The sequence below is a fragment of the Ischnura elegans genome, chromosome 4 (genome assembly GCF_921293095.1).
Source record: "Ischnura elegans chromosome 4, ioIscEleg1.1, whole genome shotgun sequence".
Taxonomy (NCBI): Eukaryota; Metazoa; Arthropoda; class Insecta; order Odonata; family Coenagrionidae; genus Ischnura; species Ischnura elegans.
This window is the reverse complement of record NC_060249.1, coordinates 44,373,471-44,391,755: the sequence shown is the minus strand read 5'-3', so window position 1 is coordinate 44,391,755 and position 18,285 is coordinate 44,373,471. Positions and strand designations below refer to the sequence as shown.

Below are 18,285 nucleotides of genomic sequence, written 5' to 3'. Positions count from 1 at the left end.
TGTTTATTTTCTTGGAAATTTATAATTTTGTTTTGAAACTTAACACTTCTCTTCATCTTTTAACGACCTCCTTTGTGATCAATATCACGTGACTGTCTATATGGTTGTGAACTTAATTAGCGTAGCATTGGTTGCAAAAAGGTGTTTTTTTATGTGGAACTGCTTTTATTTCATTAAAAGTGGAATGTCATCAAAAGCTGGTTTGTTTGAAGAGGGCTCCACTGTATAATTAAATTTATTTTGAGTGCTTGTGTGATTTCTTAAAGAAATATTCTTTGATTCTTGGAAAATTTAATGTAATCCAAAGCATGCATCATTTTTCATTGTTTTTTATATCTGCCATTCATTTTTTCAGGTGTGTTCAACATGTCTTCGGTGCCATAGTTGCGGGAAAACATCGGTTGTTGGGTCTGTGCACAGAAATGATCATTTGGAGGGTAAAGAAACTGAGCTTGAAGATTGTGACTATAAGGGACCTGAAGATATATTAATGTGTGCATCCTGCCTTGCTCTTCATCGGAAAAGAAACTTCTGCCCCCTTTGCCATGTTGTTTATCGTGATTCAGATTTTGATGCATCTGTAAGTTCTGTGTAAAATTTACTTTGCTACTTTTCTTACCTAATGTAATTAAGGAGAGGCAGGATATCAAACCTTTGGGAATTCTGAGCTATTATATCTTTCCTGAAATTCAAAGCTGAAATCCTCTTAAAAGAAATTATGTTTCCCATAATTATTGAATTTAGTTTTGGATTCAGAATGGATAAGTTGTGTAGCATGTTGATTCTCAGTTTAGGTACAATCTAGTGTTATTATTCACTTATTATTTTTATTAATTGAAGCTTTGGAAATGAAAGGCGAAAGTATTACAGGCGGTCCCCAACCTGAAAACGTGTACGAAAGTCGAACAATTGAGTCCATACTAATTAGGGGTTACATTCCAAAAGTGCGAAACATACATACTAAAACCTTATCTTCTGCGTAGATTTTACTCTCATGAACTAATTTTTAACAATACGTTAATAAAATTCCTTACATTATATAACGTCTTTCAAAAATACACGGAAAATGTAAATAAAAGTTGAAAAAAAAAAATTCCATTGCAAGTACTAATTGAAACTTCCTCTCAGTGTTTTAGTTGAAATTCCGCATATAATGTCCACTGTAAATAAAAAGACATATCAAGAAGCATAACATAATGCAATAGGGTAGTTTCCTTCATCAAAGAAAACGAAAGGCATTGATTGCGATTCGTTACCCACCATTAGTGTATTCATAATACACAAATTATTTGGTTTTTGAAATACCGGTTCAGACGAATGGCAAGGGTCAAATTTTATCCTCATTTGAAAAAGGCCAGATTGGCGCCCATGCGATTCCACTCCGCATGACGTCACAGGGACCTAGTTTCTACACGAGAGGATAGGAGTTATACATCGTCTGAGGTTACCAATGCATGCATGAGGCACAGAGCTCAGGGAAACATGTCTTAATAATCACCTATTAAAACTGGCTAAGTTCGGAAAGTCTTCTTCGTTTGATAAGGTATTAATAAACCTTTTTTAAGCCAAGCGCTACCAGACAGCAAGGTACTCAGCTATCCGCTAGCATCCTGCGACGTATCAGCGCTAAGCCTCGCCTCAAGGTCACCTCACCGGGCGGGAGGGGGAACCAGAAATACGACGTACGGATATATTTCCCGGCATTCATACTTAAGCGTCGCGTTTTCGCGCGCTTGAAAATTTTCACTTTTCATTTGAGCGCGAAAAATTTATGTTGTCATTTAAATATCGAAAAGCGTGAAATGCGTACTCCAGGAGTAATAATCTTTCGATTAAAGCAATAAAAAAATAATAGGAAACCACCCTATTGTTGAACCCTCAGTCTTGATACCTTTGAATTTTTACACCAAAATTCCTCAACAGGTGACATCTTGGCACAGCGTATCTTGATCACGTACCTTTCGCAAGTTATTCATAAAAGACGAAAGACATGCAGAATTCAGATGTTATTTCGTTCAATATCGTTGCTTAAGGATTACATGACGTACATGAATTAAGCAACACTCAGACGGAAAAATACAACTAGAATGAAGCACTTTTATTAATTAATTTTATTGAAAGATGTTTGTTGGTGTCTAGTCAATTTCATTGAAAAATCCCTCCTGTGAAACCTGAACCACAGCTTTCTTCTTCTCTTGTTATAGGAGCCTATTGCAAGCAGTGTCTCTCTCGAAAAAATCACCTTGATTAAAGTCAACACTGCCCTCGATCATATGCTTTCGTATTGTGTGCATGTACTCCCATATGATGCAGCTGAATATTGGGATGCCCAGTAAACATTGCGAGAATTTCAAAAAATTACTGACAAATGTTCGAAGCCGTTACTAAAGTCTGAATTTAGCATATGAAAGTCAAGTAAAAGGTGTCAATTTGGAATGTACAAAAGTGTGAAATGTATTAAAGTTGAGGACCACCTGTATCTGCCCTTTCATACAAAATGTCTTCCAGGTTTTGGCACAAAGAGAGCCCTCCTGCGGACATAGATTAATTAGTTATCCCAAGTCCCTTCTAGATGTCAGCACTATTGTATAATTGTGTTAACCAAGTGTGAAGACCAATATCTTAAAAATCACTGATTGGAATTTCAAATAGCTCAGCATGCTTAGAGCCTGAATTAGATGTAAAGTGATACCAAATCACTAACAGTTTCCATAAATTTATCATTGGTGGGTTAATAATGATTAGCTTTAGAACAGGAAGAGGGTTAAAATCGTTATTTCATTGGGTGTGTGGATTGGGAAATAAATAGTTTATTTGCATCCATATTTAAAACATAGGTGAGCATAAAAGCATTGAACTTCACTCAATGCAGAAAAAAAAGCTTTAATATGGTTTGCTTAGTTTTAAAATTGAATGACCACTCATTTGTGATATTGGTCTTGAAACTTGAGTAACAGAATTTGTTACAGATAGCCGATCCTTTATAACTTTCTTTATCCAGTGTACTTTTGATATTAAAGATAGTAAAAGACAGGATTCTCATGTGTGTTATATTAAAAATAGTTTCATTTGTAAAATATGTTAAAAGCATGGTCATAGCTGGTAAAACTGACTTTATCTCTGTTAACTGAACGTTCATGGAGCATTAGTCAAAATTTCTAGAAACTCATCGTCATCCTAAATATGTTGAAATAGGTAAAGACATTGGAATGCATCCCATGTGGTAATAAAGGCAATAGTCACCATGTAACAAATATAGTTCATTCATGAAAACATCTATTGGTGAATTTTGCAGAATCAGAATTTCTCAATTTTTTTAAAAATCAAAGCTCGTTTTTGATCTGAATAAACTGTATGAATGGTTTGTTTCAGGGGATGGTTTATGCATGCTTAATTCTTCCTTTTTTTTTTGAATGGTTTAACATCCTTTTTTTAATATTATGTAAAATAAATTAATCTTACAGCTACTTAAATTTTTTGTCGTTCTAATTCTTAATTTAGATGATGCAGTGTGCTCAATGCACTTACTGGGTCCATGCCAGCTGTGAAGGTCTTTCTGACGACCAGTATCATCTCCTGAGTTTACTACCTTCTTCAGTTGAATTCACTTGCTCGTGAGTATATTTTTTTAAAGATGTTTTATTCATTTGGAGAAGGGCATCCCTTTTAGCATGAGATTTTTAGAGCTACCTTTGGCCTTTGCTGGAGAATTTTATAGCATCATCTTAACCCCTCAATCAAATGGTCTTGAAGACTCATTAGAAAAAGCTCTATGGCTTATTTTTAAATATTGTGCTATTTTTTTACTATTGTGTTATGTTTACTTTACTATCAATGGATTATCCACCAATCTTTTTATACAACTAGCAGATGTGCTCAGTGATACCTGTGCTACAATATGCAATGCCTCCTTTCAGTTAGGCTCCTTCCCAAAAGAACCTACGGTCTCTAAAATAATTCCTATTCACAAAATGGTGACAGAACTTTGCCTTCAAACTGCCGCCAAATTTCCATCATTCTTACTTTTAGTAAAGTAATTGTGAAAATCATTGAGGTCCAGCTTTAAATCGCTTTCAAAATAATAATCTATTCACTCCTTCTAAATTTGACTTTCAATGAGGTCACTTTCCGGTGAGCATGGTGCCAAGTGGGTTGACCACTTGGCTGTTGGTTGAGGGATCCTGAGTTCAAATCTGGGGTAAGTATTTGGACCCGCCAAATCAAAACAAGAATTGCCTGATGACCTAGGGAAAGGACTTGCCCCCTTCTCTGAATGCGTGAATTTAACATGCCTGTGGTCTCATCCAGGGTGAGCTCTACCCTTGCCTAACCAAACCAACCCTCAGGTTGAATTACTGAATGAGAGGTCACTCCACATTTCTGCTGATAAGTGCATGGTCGATAAATTATAGGTTGCTTTTGATAATTCAGCAAACTCCCAATTAATGATTAATCTTTTGGTTTTAAGTAGAGATGTGCGAATAGTATCCAGGAATACTAAAATACCTTGAATACTAGCAATTATTCCATTTTCAAGATATTGAATAATTATGCTAAAGGTACTATCTCGAATACCTCAAATCCTTTGAATTTCGCGTCATACACTGTCGTTTGCACGCCGTAGGTAGTTGACTCGGAAAAATGTAGAGAACTGTTAGCCTTTTAGTGCATGCAGTGCCGTTTTAGGCAAGTTGACGAACTACATCGAATTCGCCCATTAGAGCGGTGAAAAGAGTTCGCCATGGGGAACCAAAATTGATCGGGTGAAAAATTCTGAAAATCCCCGGTTTCCCCCACCAGGAGAACCTCAGTGCTGTTGGATAGTAACTACATAGCACAATTCCCAAAATTTGCTACCCCCTCCATCCATCAGCCCTCGGCCCCCTCTGAGGCTTTCCTCCTCTCCAAAATCAAACAAAAGGCCCCAGCTTGTGCAGCAGGGTTAGTATTAGGAAGACCATAAATCAAAAGCTTCAAAAGAAAATATGAAGTTACAGGAGAATAATAGAATTATGTTTCACCCCTCCCTCTTTCTCCCCCACTGACCTTTTTCTGCCTACCTGCTTCGAAGTTCCCCATTTCTGGAGGTCAACTGCTGCCTGAGTCATCTATTAGCCCAAAATTTGTCTAAGAATGACTTTCGGCAATTGATATTACACCTTATTGGATTGAAATATTAGTAATGTGCACGTAATTTAAGAAGGAATAAGACCAAACGTGACAAATGTCTGACATCATTTAAGCATTTTACGCAAGGAAATAAATGTCAAAAAACGACGGAGACTTACATTTAGCATTCTGGGGAAACTCGATATCCTCGCAGCTGAGCTACTCGGAAGTTGGTGCTGTATTTTTAACCGAAAACATATATCAAGTTACAATTTATGAGTTATGCTATAAATCTCTAATGTCACAGTCACAGACGAAGGGATATTTTCTCAGCATATTTGGTTTCTCCCTGATAGCAATTCGAATTCATCTGATTATCTCATGAGAACTTCCAAAGATGGACTGAAAATAATTGAAGAAGGAAATCCGGTGGAGAAGCACGTATATTTTGTAAAACACCTCGGTTTGTCTGCTAGCACTTGACAGTAGGAGTTGGGGTAAAGCGAGCTACCTATTGAAAATAAGAAGTTGGATGAAGCCGAGTATCAGATGGGAGTGCTGCTGAAATGGCGTTTGGTAGATTTAAATGTATACATCAGACAAATCCATCGTAGCAGTGTAAATGCCGAGATGGCATGAAATCATTTTTTTGCCAGGTGGTGTGTCCCCTGAGGATATTTGAGAGAGATGTTAGTTGAATCGACTATGTGCCCAAATTGTTTCCATAAAATTAAAATATTCCATTAATCAGCTAAATTCCTGTTTGAATCCTTAAAAGGAAATCACAATTACTCGCCAAAATCCTGAGTTTTACTGCTGTGTAGGCAACCTAATCAAACATTCCCGCATTCATCGATTTTTTCGTCCATCCCCTTGAAAAACGATAGATCAAGGTTCGACTGTATACCTTTTTATTTATACATTCATCAAGGGAAATAGAAGAAGAAAGGTACATTTAATATGCTTTGCGCAATTCTAGTATTTGAGGTATTCGAAATTCAAGCAATGATTTAATATTCGTATTCGATATTCGAGTTTGAGAAATCTGCTATTCGACCCATCTCTATTTTTATATGTTGGAGATCCTCTTATCACCTATGTAAAATGTTCATGTCCATCATAATGTTTTTTACACTGAATATGCATCCTCTTACTGAAGATACAATATGTTGAACTGAATTTCAAATTGCTCAATGGTTAATGTTTGTCATCAGTTAATTTATTGTAAATATATTTTATTTGAGGTTACATTCTCTGTGTACGTATGTACATTTTTATTTTTGCTTTTCTTTTCAGCCCTTGCACTAAACAAGTCTGCCCTCCTTGGAAAAAAGCCATGGATAAAAAACTTCGACAGGGGCTTGAGAAAATACTAGAAGCTTTAGAAAGTGTTGCCCCTTCTAAAAGAGCATTTTCTTTATCATCTCGACCATTGCCTAACATTCCAAAACCTGTAGTTAACCCATCCAATAGATCTGAGAACTCAAACTCTGCAAGTACTTCTATAGAAGAGCCTGGAATTTTGTCAGAATTAAACAAAGCCCAGTGTAATAGCAGCGAGTCATTAACGAAAGATGATGATTTAGAAGATAGTTCGAGGAAAAAGCAGAGCCGTAATAGTTTTTCCATCAATAATGGTGAAAATGTACATAAGAAAGAAAGCAAGTCTAGTGTGAATAGTGATAAAAGGAGGGGCTCTGGCAAATTTTCAGCTTATCCATTAGATAATCCTAGAGATGGTTTACGGTTGTTGAGGGAAAGAGTAAACCATGGTGATTTTGGTGCTCTTAATGATTTTTATATGGCTGTGGAAAAACTTTTCACCAATGATAGTAGGGTTCTTTCCACACTTATTAATACATTAGTTAAAGTATTCCCTTGGGTTAAGCCAAAGTCTAGCACCATTGATGTTAAGGAGAAACTTGATCTTTTATGCTTGGATCATTGTTATACATCTTTTGGTAAAAATAGTGACATTTTACAGTGGATACCAAAGGTCTTATCAGAGAAAAAAGACAATCTGATGGCTGTAGATAGTGATAATGATAGTGATAAAATTTCACTAAAACCTACCTTGCCTACCTGTGATTTACCAAAAAGTGATGACATTTTACGTTGCCAACTTGAAAGTTGCAGTGAGTCTAGCGTAAATAAAAAGTGTAGTCAATCCAAAGAGCAGTCCAATCAGAATGAAAATTTATGGATGGACCCCAGTGACTATATTCCTAATCACAAAGTGTATAGTTTTGCATCGGCATTGAGGCGTCGTTCAATAAACCGCAAGTCCCTTTGTTTGAGCACAAAGGCTCCTCAACCTAAGAGTGAATCATCTAACTCATTATCCCCGCAAAATGATAATATGACTATTGAGAACTCTAAAAATATGGTTACATATACATCTGGAGTGGCAGGAAGAGAGAAGGAACGGTGTGATCCAGAAAATAATGGAGAGGAGAGTAGTAAAGTCGACAATAATTTCATAAAACTCGAGGATGAAGTTGGCTCTGATTTTAATCCTGCACAAAAAACTGGTGCTTGTTCAGAAGACTGTCCTGAGAAAGCTGAAGATCAGCCCATGTTAACTTCAACTGAAAAAGATACAGTGCCTGCCGTACTGATGGATGACTCTGCAGGAAATATTACAAATAAGGAAACAGATTCTTTGCAGAACAGTGAAAAAGATTCCAGTAAAATATCAGAATGCAGTTCAAGTTGTGTCACAGTATCACCAGCTGATAATGTATGCATTGAAAGTGCTCCTCGTGCTGATGGTCGCAGATGTCTATTATGTCATGTGAAAGGGGATGCTGATGTGGACTGTGAGGGTCGTTTGTTACTTGCATCCTCCTATGGTGATTGGGTGCACTGTAACTGTGCCCTTTGGTCAGCTGAAGTGTTTGAAGAAAAAGGAGGACTCTTAATGAAAGTCAGAGAAGCGGTCAACCGTGGGCGAAGGGTTCGTTGTGCCTTATGTCAGAACTCAGGAGCAACTCTTGGATGTTGTCTTAGAGGTTGTCCAGATTCATATCATCTTGGATGTGCCCTCCGCTCTGGATGTCTTCTTTTGGAGGATAAATCTGTTTACTGCCGTAATCACATTCCAAGTGATCATAAGGATGGAAGTGTTGTGCTTCATTTGAAACGACCAGTACAAGTGGACACAGGTCGTCAGGGCAGTGTGTTGTGGAAGTGGAGAAAATCCGGAAAGGGTAAAAGGAAGACAGGTGAAGATCGCACAACATTTCCAGCAGGCTGCCTCAGATTTACTGTTGGCTCTCTTCATGTTGACAATCTAGGAAAGATAATTCCTGGGAATATTCAAGGCCAGTTCCTGAGACCACCAGAATTGAAATCCAAGGAGAAAATAGAAGAAGAAATGCGATGGTGTGAAGGTGGTGTTGCATTGGCCAAGAAAGATGAAGAAGGAGCCAAAGCTCAAGAAATGTTAATACCGGGTGGAGCGCCTGTGATTGTCCCTGTGGGCTTAACTTGCACTCGTTTGTACTGGTCATCAGTGGAGCCATGGAAGGTAGTGGAATATCGTATTCAAACAATATTGGTTGTTTCTGAGGTGGAAGAAAACGATGCCCCTTCTAATGAAGAAAGGGTAGAGATGTCCAATGGGGAGGAAGATAACGAAGGTCATGTCACAGTTGACCACTCGGCTGAAGAACAGCCAAGTCATGACATGGAGAATGAAGCTCCACCAGACCTGATTGTGCCATTTGATCTAGGTGATGAAATTATCAAGGAAATATCTCCTGATATTTTCTCAAACAAAAAGTTAATGCAAAGCATTCTCTTTGGCCTGCTTAAAGGAGCTAGTAATGGTGAGAGCCAAAATGGTGTTATGCACAGTTTTGAGGGAGATGATGAAGGAAGTAAAATGAAAGCCCTCAAGGAGAATGAGCATTCAGCTTCATCTCTGCATTCAAATGTAGCCGTAAAAGTACCCAGGCATAGCAAACCTGTCAATGTTGTTCAGCCTGTGAGCAAGGAAACTCATCTATCCACTGAATCTGCATCATCAGCTTGGGAACTGACTTGTGAAATGAGGCCGGCACAAACGCCTCCACCCTCACCCTCACCAATAATGTCTGGAGCTGCAGGAAATGCTCCTGAATCATCAACAACTGTGGTTCCTGTGAATAAACCTACAATTTGGTCTGAGGATCCCAAGAAATCATGGAAGCATGCACGACCCATTCCGCAGTTGGATGGAAATGCTGATCCATCATCATCATCTAGTGAAGGAGGGGGCAGCAGTCCTGTTCGGACGTCTCCGAGTAGGGAAGCAACTCAGCCAATACCATGCTTGCTGGCATGTCGCATCAAGCAACAGAGCTTAGCTCACAGTGAGCCAGGTGGTGGAGGCCCAGTGAAATGTAATGAATGTCGTAGGACTTATCGTACTCGTGAAGGATATGACAGACACCTGTGTGAAACACCTCTTCCTCTCTCTTCAACATCTTCTGATTCTGATTCCGAGGATCGAGCATCACGTCGTGTATCTTCTGAATCTGATGTAGCCACTCCATGTGTGGACGCATTACCTAATTCAGTAGATCTAGATGATTCTTATAATGATTACCCTGATAAGGAGAAAGTTGCTGAATTGAATGATGGTGAATTGCTAGGTGGAAAAATGGAGGCATCCCCAAATGAATGCAGCACCAATAATGTTCCTGATGAAGACAAAAATGAGAGATTTGAAGGTTTCACTGAACCAGTTTCATTGGCTAGTGTTGAAAAGAGTTCTGTTTCAAGTGTTAATATACCTGAGTCAATGGTTTTGGAAGAGACAAAGAGTATTTTAGATGATAAAGTTGGTGACAGCAATGACTTATTGCATAGTGAACAATGTAACAGTGTTGATAATAGCTTAACATCCAAGGAATCTAAAGCGTTTGGCAGTCACGTTGAAGATCCCATTGTTAATTGTTTAAATAACTCGGAGGTCAAGCCCTCAGTATGCTCTGAAGATACCCCTACCTTAAGTTGCACCTCACAGCTGTATTCTGAGCACATACCTCAAAATGTGGACAGAGTGACAACAAATCCTTCCAGCCAACCAGTTGTTCAAAAAGAAGTAAAGGAAGGAGTGTGGAGGGGTTTGGCTTCAGATTCATGCCCAACTAGGAGTACAAAAAGACAGACGGCAATGGTACAGCCTATTTGCTACGTGAATGGCAAGCGTAGAATTCCCTCAGGAGACAATCCTGATGTAGCCAAAGTGCCCAGGTTCAGTTTGCCTCAGGATGAGAATTTCCTGTGCAGCAATCAGCAGCAGATTACTCAGGGACAGATCACTCATACACCTCTCATTTCAACTCAAGTAGCTCCTTCAGTAAATAATAACTTTCAGGTTCTGGTGAGGCAACTTTCCTCTACTAGTGCAGTTCCTCAGTTTGCTGAGAACTTCAGACAGCAAACAGGGCACACTCTTCAGTATCTTGCTACTATTGACTCAAGTTCGTTCAACCAGCCAGCTGGCTTGCCTCAGGCACAGGGGCTTGTTAGTTTGATACAAGGCTCTCCTCAGTTAATGCAGACACAAACTATTGTTCCTTCTCCTCAAGTGATGGCACCCAGTCCAATTGTTTTGGCCCCTCAGCAGCCCACTCTTGTATATAATCCAGTGACAGCATGCCTTGAGGCCCTTCCTGCCCAGCAGCAGAGCTTCATATTGGCTCCTCAGGCTCCTACATTCACCATTCCCGTTTCTACGTCATTACAGTACAACATAGGGGAAGAGATATCTCAGGTTTATTATCAGACTGCTCCTGTGCCACATCCTCAGCCACCAAACCTTTTGCCAACAGCTGCACCCCCCACTCAGCTTGAGCCCATTATTCAGACAGAATCAGGCTGGTCTCTTGCCCCTGGCTATCAAATAGTTCAGAATCCTTCAATAGAGCAGCCGCAGACTCTATTAATACATGCTCCTCAAGTGGCCCCTTCTCCCAATGCCCCAGTGAATGTTCCAGTACAGCTACATCCTGTTGATGCTGGGCGAGAAGAGCATACCCAGCTACCTGCACCTAAAGTCTCTGTTTCCCATTTGCAACGTCCACTGAAGAGAAAAAGACCTCTGTCAAACTTTCTACCATCACATAAGGAGGGAGTAAGAGCCTATCGCAGGGATGAGAAAACAGGGAAGTATGTCCCCTTGGATGAAGGTTGGGTGGAATCAATAATCGGTTCCAGTCAGAAAGTCCAGTCATTAAATGATGAGTTGTGTGCTAGGACAGGCTTATTACCAGCAATGTTTACGCCTGATGTTAAGGATGCCAGTGGGAGAGACATAGTTGGTGCCATTAGGAGGAGGTCCGTGTCAAAATCTAGTGATGGTGAAAGCAGCTGTGGAGTTACAGATGAGGCAGTTCAAAAACAGGAGAAATCCATGAACTATGCTAGAGTTACGCCACCATCTGGCTATTGGACATCACCATCGAAAGACTCCTTTGCACATAAACAGACATTTGGGAAGGGTGGTAATTGCCCTCGAGCCAAAGTGAATTCCATGACCAAATCCTCTAGGGTGGTGGCACGTGGTGCTGAAAAGACTGTCAAGCGTGTTGAGAGTACCTCAGTGATGTACCAGGTACATTCAGCTGATGGGGTTACCATAGAATCTGACACCCCTGATAAAATATGGGACCAAATTTTCCACAGTGTGCAAAAGGCAAGGATAGCACATGGCTTGGCACCTCTTCCAAGGAACCCATTTGCTCCACTGTCTGGTTCTAAACCATTCATGGGCACAGAAACTCTGGCTCTGTCTCACAAGTATGTTTCCATTTTTTTCTTTGATACTGTATTTTTACCTCTAATGTGGAAAATGTTATTCCTTTTAAGTTTCTGCACAATGGTTTGCCAAAAACTTAATATTAAATGCTTGTGGCTTCCAAATTTAAACTTCTATTAAATGATTTAATTTCTTCATTGATGATCTCAATCGTTAAAGTCATTGGAGAGCAGGGGCATGAATGGTTATGTTCTTGCAGTAATCTTAAGTATTCTTGGATGTAGTTGTTAACATAAACTTAGCATGGCACATGATAATGAGCATTACTGTTAGTCACTGGTTTAGGAGTCTGGTAAATTATGAAGACTCAATAATAGATCTGAAATCAAATCAAGGGAATTAAGTTATACATGCATAATGCAGCTATAGAGACTTTATGACAATTAAAATTTGGCACCACTTGTCAGCAGAAATCACTAGTTTTCAGGAACGGGCAATACGTCGCATGTTGTACCAAGCACAACATTGTGGAATCCCCATTTCTATTAACCTACACAATAAGCATTAATAAGTCTTTCGAAGTGACGAATGATGCCTAATTTTTATTGTAATTGGAGATTTTTTTACTGTGTGTTAGGTCTGGAAAGGCATTTGTAGAACTGCCTGCTGAAAAACATTCCTCAGAACAGTAATTTATATATTGAGATTACATTTTTACTGGTCACATGCTAATGATGTGATTATACATTGAGAAGTATGTAAAAATATTAGACATAATGATGGGTTTGCATAACTTAGCCCTAGAGTCGGCATTGGAATCAAGTACTACAAAATTAATTTTTGTGCTGTATACTCATTAAGACAAAAAACATTTTTGAATTTTGAATTTCAGGTTACATGATTCATGAAGTATAATATAGCATATTTTAATTATCTGAAGCTTATAGGGAATTTCTCGCTTCTTCTGGCAAGTAACTGTAATAATTTTAAAGAGTGAAGGAAGAAACCCAGCCATTGATTCGATTTCTTTCCTTAATGGCTAAACTCTCTGGGGTCTTTCTTATTGAATTAACTCTAAATATTGATTTTCTATCCACATTGAACTATTAGCCTGCAAAATTTCAGCTTAGAATTGAAACTACAGATATGTATTATAGATGAATTGGTTGACAGACGAAAATGTTATGTTTTGTAGTAGAAAATAATTACTTGGCCTAATTAAATAATCCTATTGAATTCATGCGTCACTGCAATTACGTTTTGTCATGCATTGTGCTTGCTCCTCAAATATATTTTCCTAGAAAAAAAAGAGAGAACTTCTAATTTCTTTTAAACAATTATAGCATATTTTGGTCATAGAATTTGATGGTAACTAGTTGGAATTTAGTTCTGGTCTGGATCTCTGACAGCAAAATTAAATTTATGTGCCTTAATTTTTGTCAATACATATTTGGACACTTACATTTTTTCCTCAGAAGTGAATGTGATAATTGTCAATACAACTATACCTTGATTTTTTAGGGGCTTGAGGTACCTTTTAAATCAGCTTCCTGGTGCATCACAACTTCTCGAGTCTGAGTCTGACGTCAAAGAACCTACTTCCACGGCATTACCTCCTCACAGACTATTTTCTCGTGCTCACCTCTCGCTATCAACGCAAACTCCTGTACCTGAAGCCCCTGTCGTGCCACCTGCCCCATGCTCCCCACCACTTCCTGAAAATCCATCTGGTTGTGCTCGCAGCGAGCCCTTTAAGTGTCCTCCACCTCCGCCCAACCCATCAGTTCCTGGGGAACCATGCCCATCTTTGAAGAACAGAAAATGGCAGCACAGGGACATATTTGGCTGGCTTGCTTCCCCTCATCGAAAACTACCTTCTGCACCCTTGCCAACCCAGGAAAGTGAGACTAATGGTGGAGGAAACAGGTAAAATATTCATTTTGAATGCCATGGTGGCTGTAAGCAAGAACATATTATTAATGTATTATCATCATTGTTATAAAATTGACATTTTGAACTCCTAACAAAAGTTAAATATTTATAGATTATGCCATTAATCCATTTCTTTCTATGGGTAGTGACCTTTATTTTTAATGGGATAGCCATCCAATTTAATGTTATTTCTTGATTATTATATCCTAAAAAATTAAATAATCTTTTCCAGTATATATATACTAGTTCCTACTTTTTGATGGTGTGAAACGTTTAATTTCTTAGCTGTAGTGTGGAAAAGGGTATCATATGTCTTTATTATTACTCGTGTAATGTCTCCAGTAAATGGTGGGGTAACATTTTTCTTTGATAAAAGAATTTAGACCTGTTCTGATGTTTAAGTAACGGTGTAGTAGACACCCATGTTCATCTTGTAAACACAATGCTCTGAAAATACTCAAAAAGCTAAGCTCCATCAGTAGAAAATATTCTATTGAAATTTGGAGAATATGCTGGGTATGATCTAAAACCAAAATTTGGCAATGTTTCACCCAAGATCCCATAGAAAGCAATCATTGGCTAAGGCGAAATCCATTAGATGCTTCCAAAATCTTCCTTATATGATTTCCTTACCTGATCAGTCTTCCTATCCTGCCTGCCTGCAAATGGGTTTTTAAAGAGCTAATGAGCCTTTCCTTAATATTCATCTTGTAGTGATTAAAATTGAATGTACCAGTTGATCTGGTTTTCATCGTTATCCTTGAATTAAGTGATTTGTAATTGTTCATTTGGTCAATGATTTATCGCAAAATGTATTTTCTAATTGCAGCAGACGAGCCACCAGCCTAGATTTACCAATGGCCATGCGGTTCAGGCACCTCAAAGAGACTTCCAGGGAAACTGTTGGAGTATACCGCTCTCATATTCATGGCCGTGGCCTGTTTTGTTTGAAGGATATAGAAGCTGGCGAAATGGTGATCGAGTATTCTGGAGAGGTATTTTAAAATGGTTTACGTAAACTTAACTCAGTTATTAATGTCGCTAATAGAAAACAATAGAATTGATTTTTACTGTATTCTCCTGCTTATAATTGCACTCAGTACGTTCCAGATGATTTGGGAACTAAGTACCGTATTACCACAAGACTACTTTGACATTGAAATGTAACATACAGTGGAACCTCGTTAAAGCGAGTACGGGCTATAGCGAGACCCCCGCTATTACAAGAGATAGCCGATGCACCGTCAATTGATCCTATTATAAGCATGTTAAAAATTTCGTTTTTACGAGGCCCTTTTGGTGTTGGCTCTCGCCATAGCGAGGGTTTCACCGCCGGAAAAACTTACACCAAGACTCCTTAATCTCTGTAATTGCTAGCGATCTGTTAGAAATGAAGTTAATGGAGTGCTCAGTCTCAAATTTATGTGGTAAACTGTCGTTCGATAAATAAGTAGTTAATTTTGGTGAAAATATTGTGGCATTAGCATTTGCGAATGCTTGATCTTCTTTTGTTCCTCGGGCGGCAGAAAGCAGACGGCAGCATACCCGCATGTCCGTGAGTTGCGTGAATAGGAAGCATTTGATGGAACACACCATGGCCAAAAGAACACCACACGTCTAAGCGATAAAATAAAAATAAAGGAATAATATGAGGTATATTGGCTATTATTTGCACCACCTCCGGTAAAGCGACAATTCGCTATAGCGAGTGTTTATTGGTGCACCGTGGGGTGTTGTTTTATCGAGGTTGCACTGTATATAGTTGGCTGACTGACATTTTGGACTCATTTTTATATATCAATATACTAGGTTATTAAACAATTGCATTCAATGATTACACAAATAGGAAAAATATGATAATTTTCTCACATTATCATTACCTGCCTGAGAAATTAGATAATTTTACTACCCCTCACCTGATAAATGCAGTTAGCATGGTTATCTTGTATTGAAAAAGGGGTTTTCTTGTTTTATTCTGGATGAAATAATATTAGAACCATTCAATAAACTTCCAGGTGCCAATTAAATCAAGGCTAATATTTTTTATATTTTAGTATTGAATTAACTTCCTCATGGCCTTAAAAATTGCTCAAAAGTGCTGAAGAACTTTTATATCTTTATCACTGCTCTCATTTCATCTAGATTTGGTTGTTTTTTATTGTAAGTTGCCCACTATGTCATCTTAACTACCATGATAAGCACCACTTCAGACCAAAATGAATATGGCTAATTCAAATTAATTTTATATTATTCAACTTATGCTGTTGTGAATTTAATCTATTTTCACTCTTGCATTATACTGCTCCATATTTCCTTTGCATGAGTGTTTCAAACAATTATGTTTAAAGCAATTCTAATTAATGTTGTAGGTGACTTGTTGTCTGGTATAAACTTGAGACATCACTAGTAAAACTCTACTAACCTATGCTCACCTCTAATTGCCAATATCAGTTGTTCAACTGTTGATGCTGAAATGTGATCAGCATATTTTGTTCAGCAAATTTTTTTCAAATTTTCAATGGTACTTATAGCCACTTGTATTACCATTGATGTTGCACTGACAGGTAGATTTTGCCGTTAAATGTTCTTTTCAATTGGTTTTATTATGAGTAGAGTGGGGTGCTATCATCAATAATAATTAAATATGTGCTAGATTTCTCTCGTTTTTCATATCCCAACTAATTACTTTCCTGCCATAATTAATAAAATTAATTCTGGCAGGAAAGGCTGTCATTCATTTTCACAACCTTACTAGTGTGGTGATGTAATGGAAAGGGTTTGATTCCTATTCCTAATATCAAAGAGTACTTATATCAGTGGTCGAGAAAGCTACACCAAAGATGAAATTTGCCATGAAAAGATCATTTTGCTTAGCCAGGATCCCCGCTCAGCCAAACGATTTTTTCGTGTTGAATTACATCCTTGGTTTACCCATGTGTTTGATTGCATACAAAGTTACTCATAAGCAGTGATTTAAACCATCAAAGCCTTTTTTTCTTTCCCTCCCAAGTTCCCTCTATATGTGTGCAGAAAAAATGCTATCGCTCCTTTTTTATCTTGCTGTTCCCTTATTACTGTAATATAGAGCCAAGGGTCTGTTTTATCTGTATTTTAATTGCTATCAGTATGAAATTTGTAGAGTAGGAGAGATAGTTCATTAGAATTCCAATGCATGCGCTTGCAAAATTTGCTGAGTTTTTCCTTTACATGATTCTTGAATTCTTATCTTGCGTTAAATGGCTTACCCTCCATTCTCTCAAAATATTCATGATTAAGATTCAAAACTAGCTTCTCCAAGTTCTCCAAAGCTCAAGATCTCTTGGACCAAAAATCTGTAGACACTGCAGAACCCAAAAGCCTACAACGGCACGGATTACTGCAAAAGCCTTCAATGAAAAAATATTATCTGGATTGTCTTATAATAGGTCTGCATACACAAACTCCTTGCTCATTTGAAGTAGATAGTCATTCATTTAGGGTGTTCCTTCATGAGAATCTTGGAATTATAATTTTTGGGTGGCACCTTGCTTTTCTTTGACATTAACCTTTTGTAAAATTATTCTGCTACTGCATTCTTAGAGGTATGATTGAATTTGGTACTCCATATTTCCCCAATGGATCACAAAGCCCGGCATGGAGTGGGTGTTCTTAGATTGGATCCATTATCAGTTGGCCAAATGTCAACGTTCGTCAGCAATTTAACCTCTATTTTCATGGTTCAAGGCACTAAATAAATTTATAGAACTCGAGATTGAGTCTCATGGTAAAAAAAAATTATCTTTTCGCTGGTCTACTAGCGACGAAGGAATGTTTGTACGGTGAGAGAGATGTTAAAAGAGGCTAGGCAACGAGGATCAAGGCAAGTAGTTGAGGAGAATGCACAAAATCGATTTCTCTTGTTTAATCTTCAATTGGGATCTATTTTAAGAGATGTATCCCAATTAAGTGGCTGCCTTTTGTATGCAGTGACTCAAAAACATGTTAATATACAGTACTATTAAAATTTTGTTGGAATACTGAACATTTTTAGGATAGTTGTGCTATTTCTTTATTCCTTCACATTGTCATAAATAAAAACTATCTTGATTTTTGCAGGTAATAAGGTCTTCATTAACGGATACACGGGAGAAGACATATGAAGCCAAAGGAATGGGATGTTACATGTTCCGAATTGATGAGCAAACTGTTGTAGATGCTACCATGCGAGGGAATGCTGCAAGATTTATCAATCATTCATGTGATGTAAGTGGTCATATAGAAACAGTTGAAGGCTTCATTAATCAGTGTAAAATCTTGAAATCACAAAGTGCGGGAAACATGGTGTGCAGTGTTTGGTCTTTTCATTTTTTCTCACTGCATTTATTACGTTTTGGTATCCAGCTATTTATTCTGCCATCCTTCCATTTCCCTCCCTCCTGAGTGTTTAGATTTTGTAGTGCATCTCTTCATCAAGTCTATATTATCTAGTTTCTTAGTATGGAATTAGCAAAAATGGG

The 18,285-nt window shown here is 38.1% G+C and overlaps 1 protein-coding gene across 2 annotated transcripts in view; it reads left to right on the top strand.

Annotated features, from left to right (window-relative positions):
• Positions 1-18,285, top strand: part of LOC124157386 — a 39,883-nt gene that overhangs the window by 14,268 nt on the left and 7,330 nt on the right. The window contains exons 8-13 of one of the 2 annotated variants that reach the window (XM_046532063.1): positions 356-580; positions 3,502-3,614; positions 6,406-11,898; positions 13,379-13,783; positions 14,622-14,784; positions 17,885-18,031. In XM_046532063.1, the coding sequence (XP_046388019.1) occupies positions 356-580; positions 3,502-3,614; positions 6,406-11,898; positions 13,379-13,783; positions 14,622-14,784; positions 17,885-18,031 (6,546 nt within the window). Of the gene's footprint in view, positions 1-355; positions 581-3,501; positions 3,615-6,405; positions 11,899-13,378; positions 13,784-14,618; positions 14,785-17,884; positions 18,032-18,285 lie in introns of both variants that reach the window. The other variant, XM_046532062.1, reaches the window with a different exon arrangement.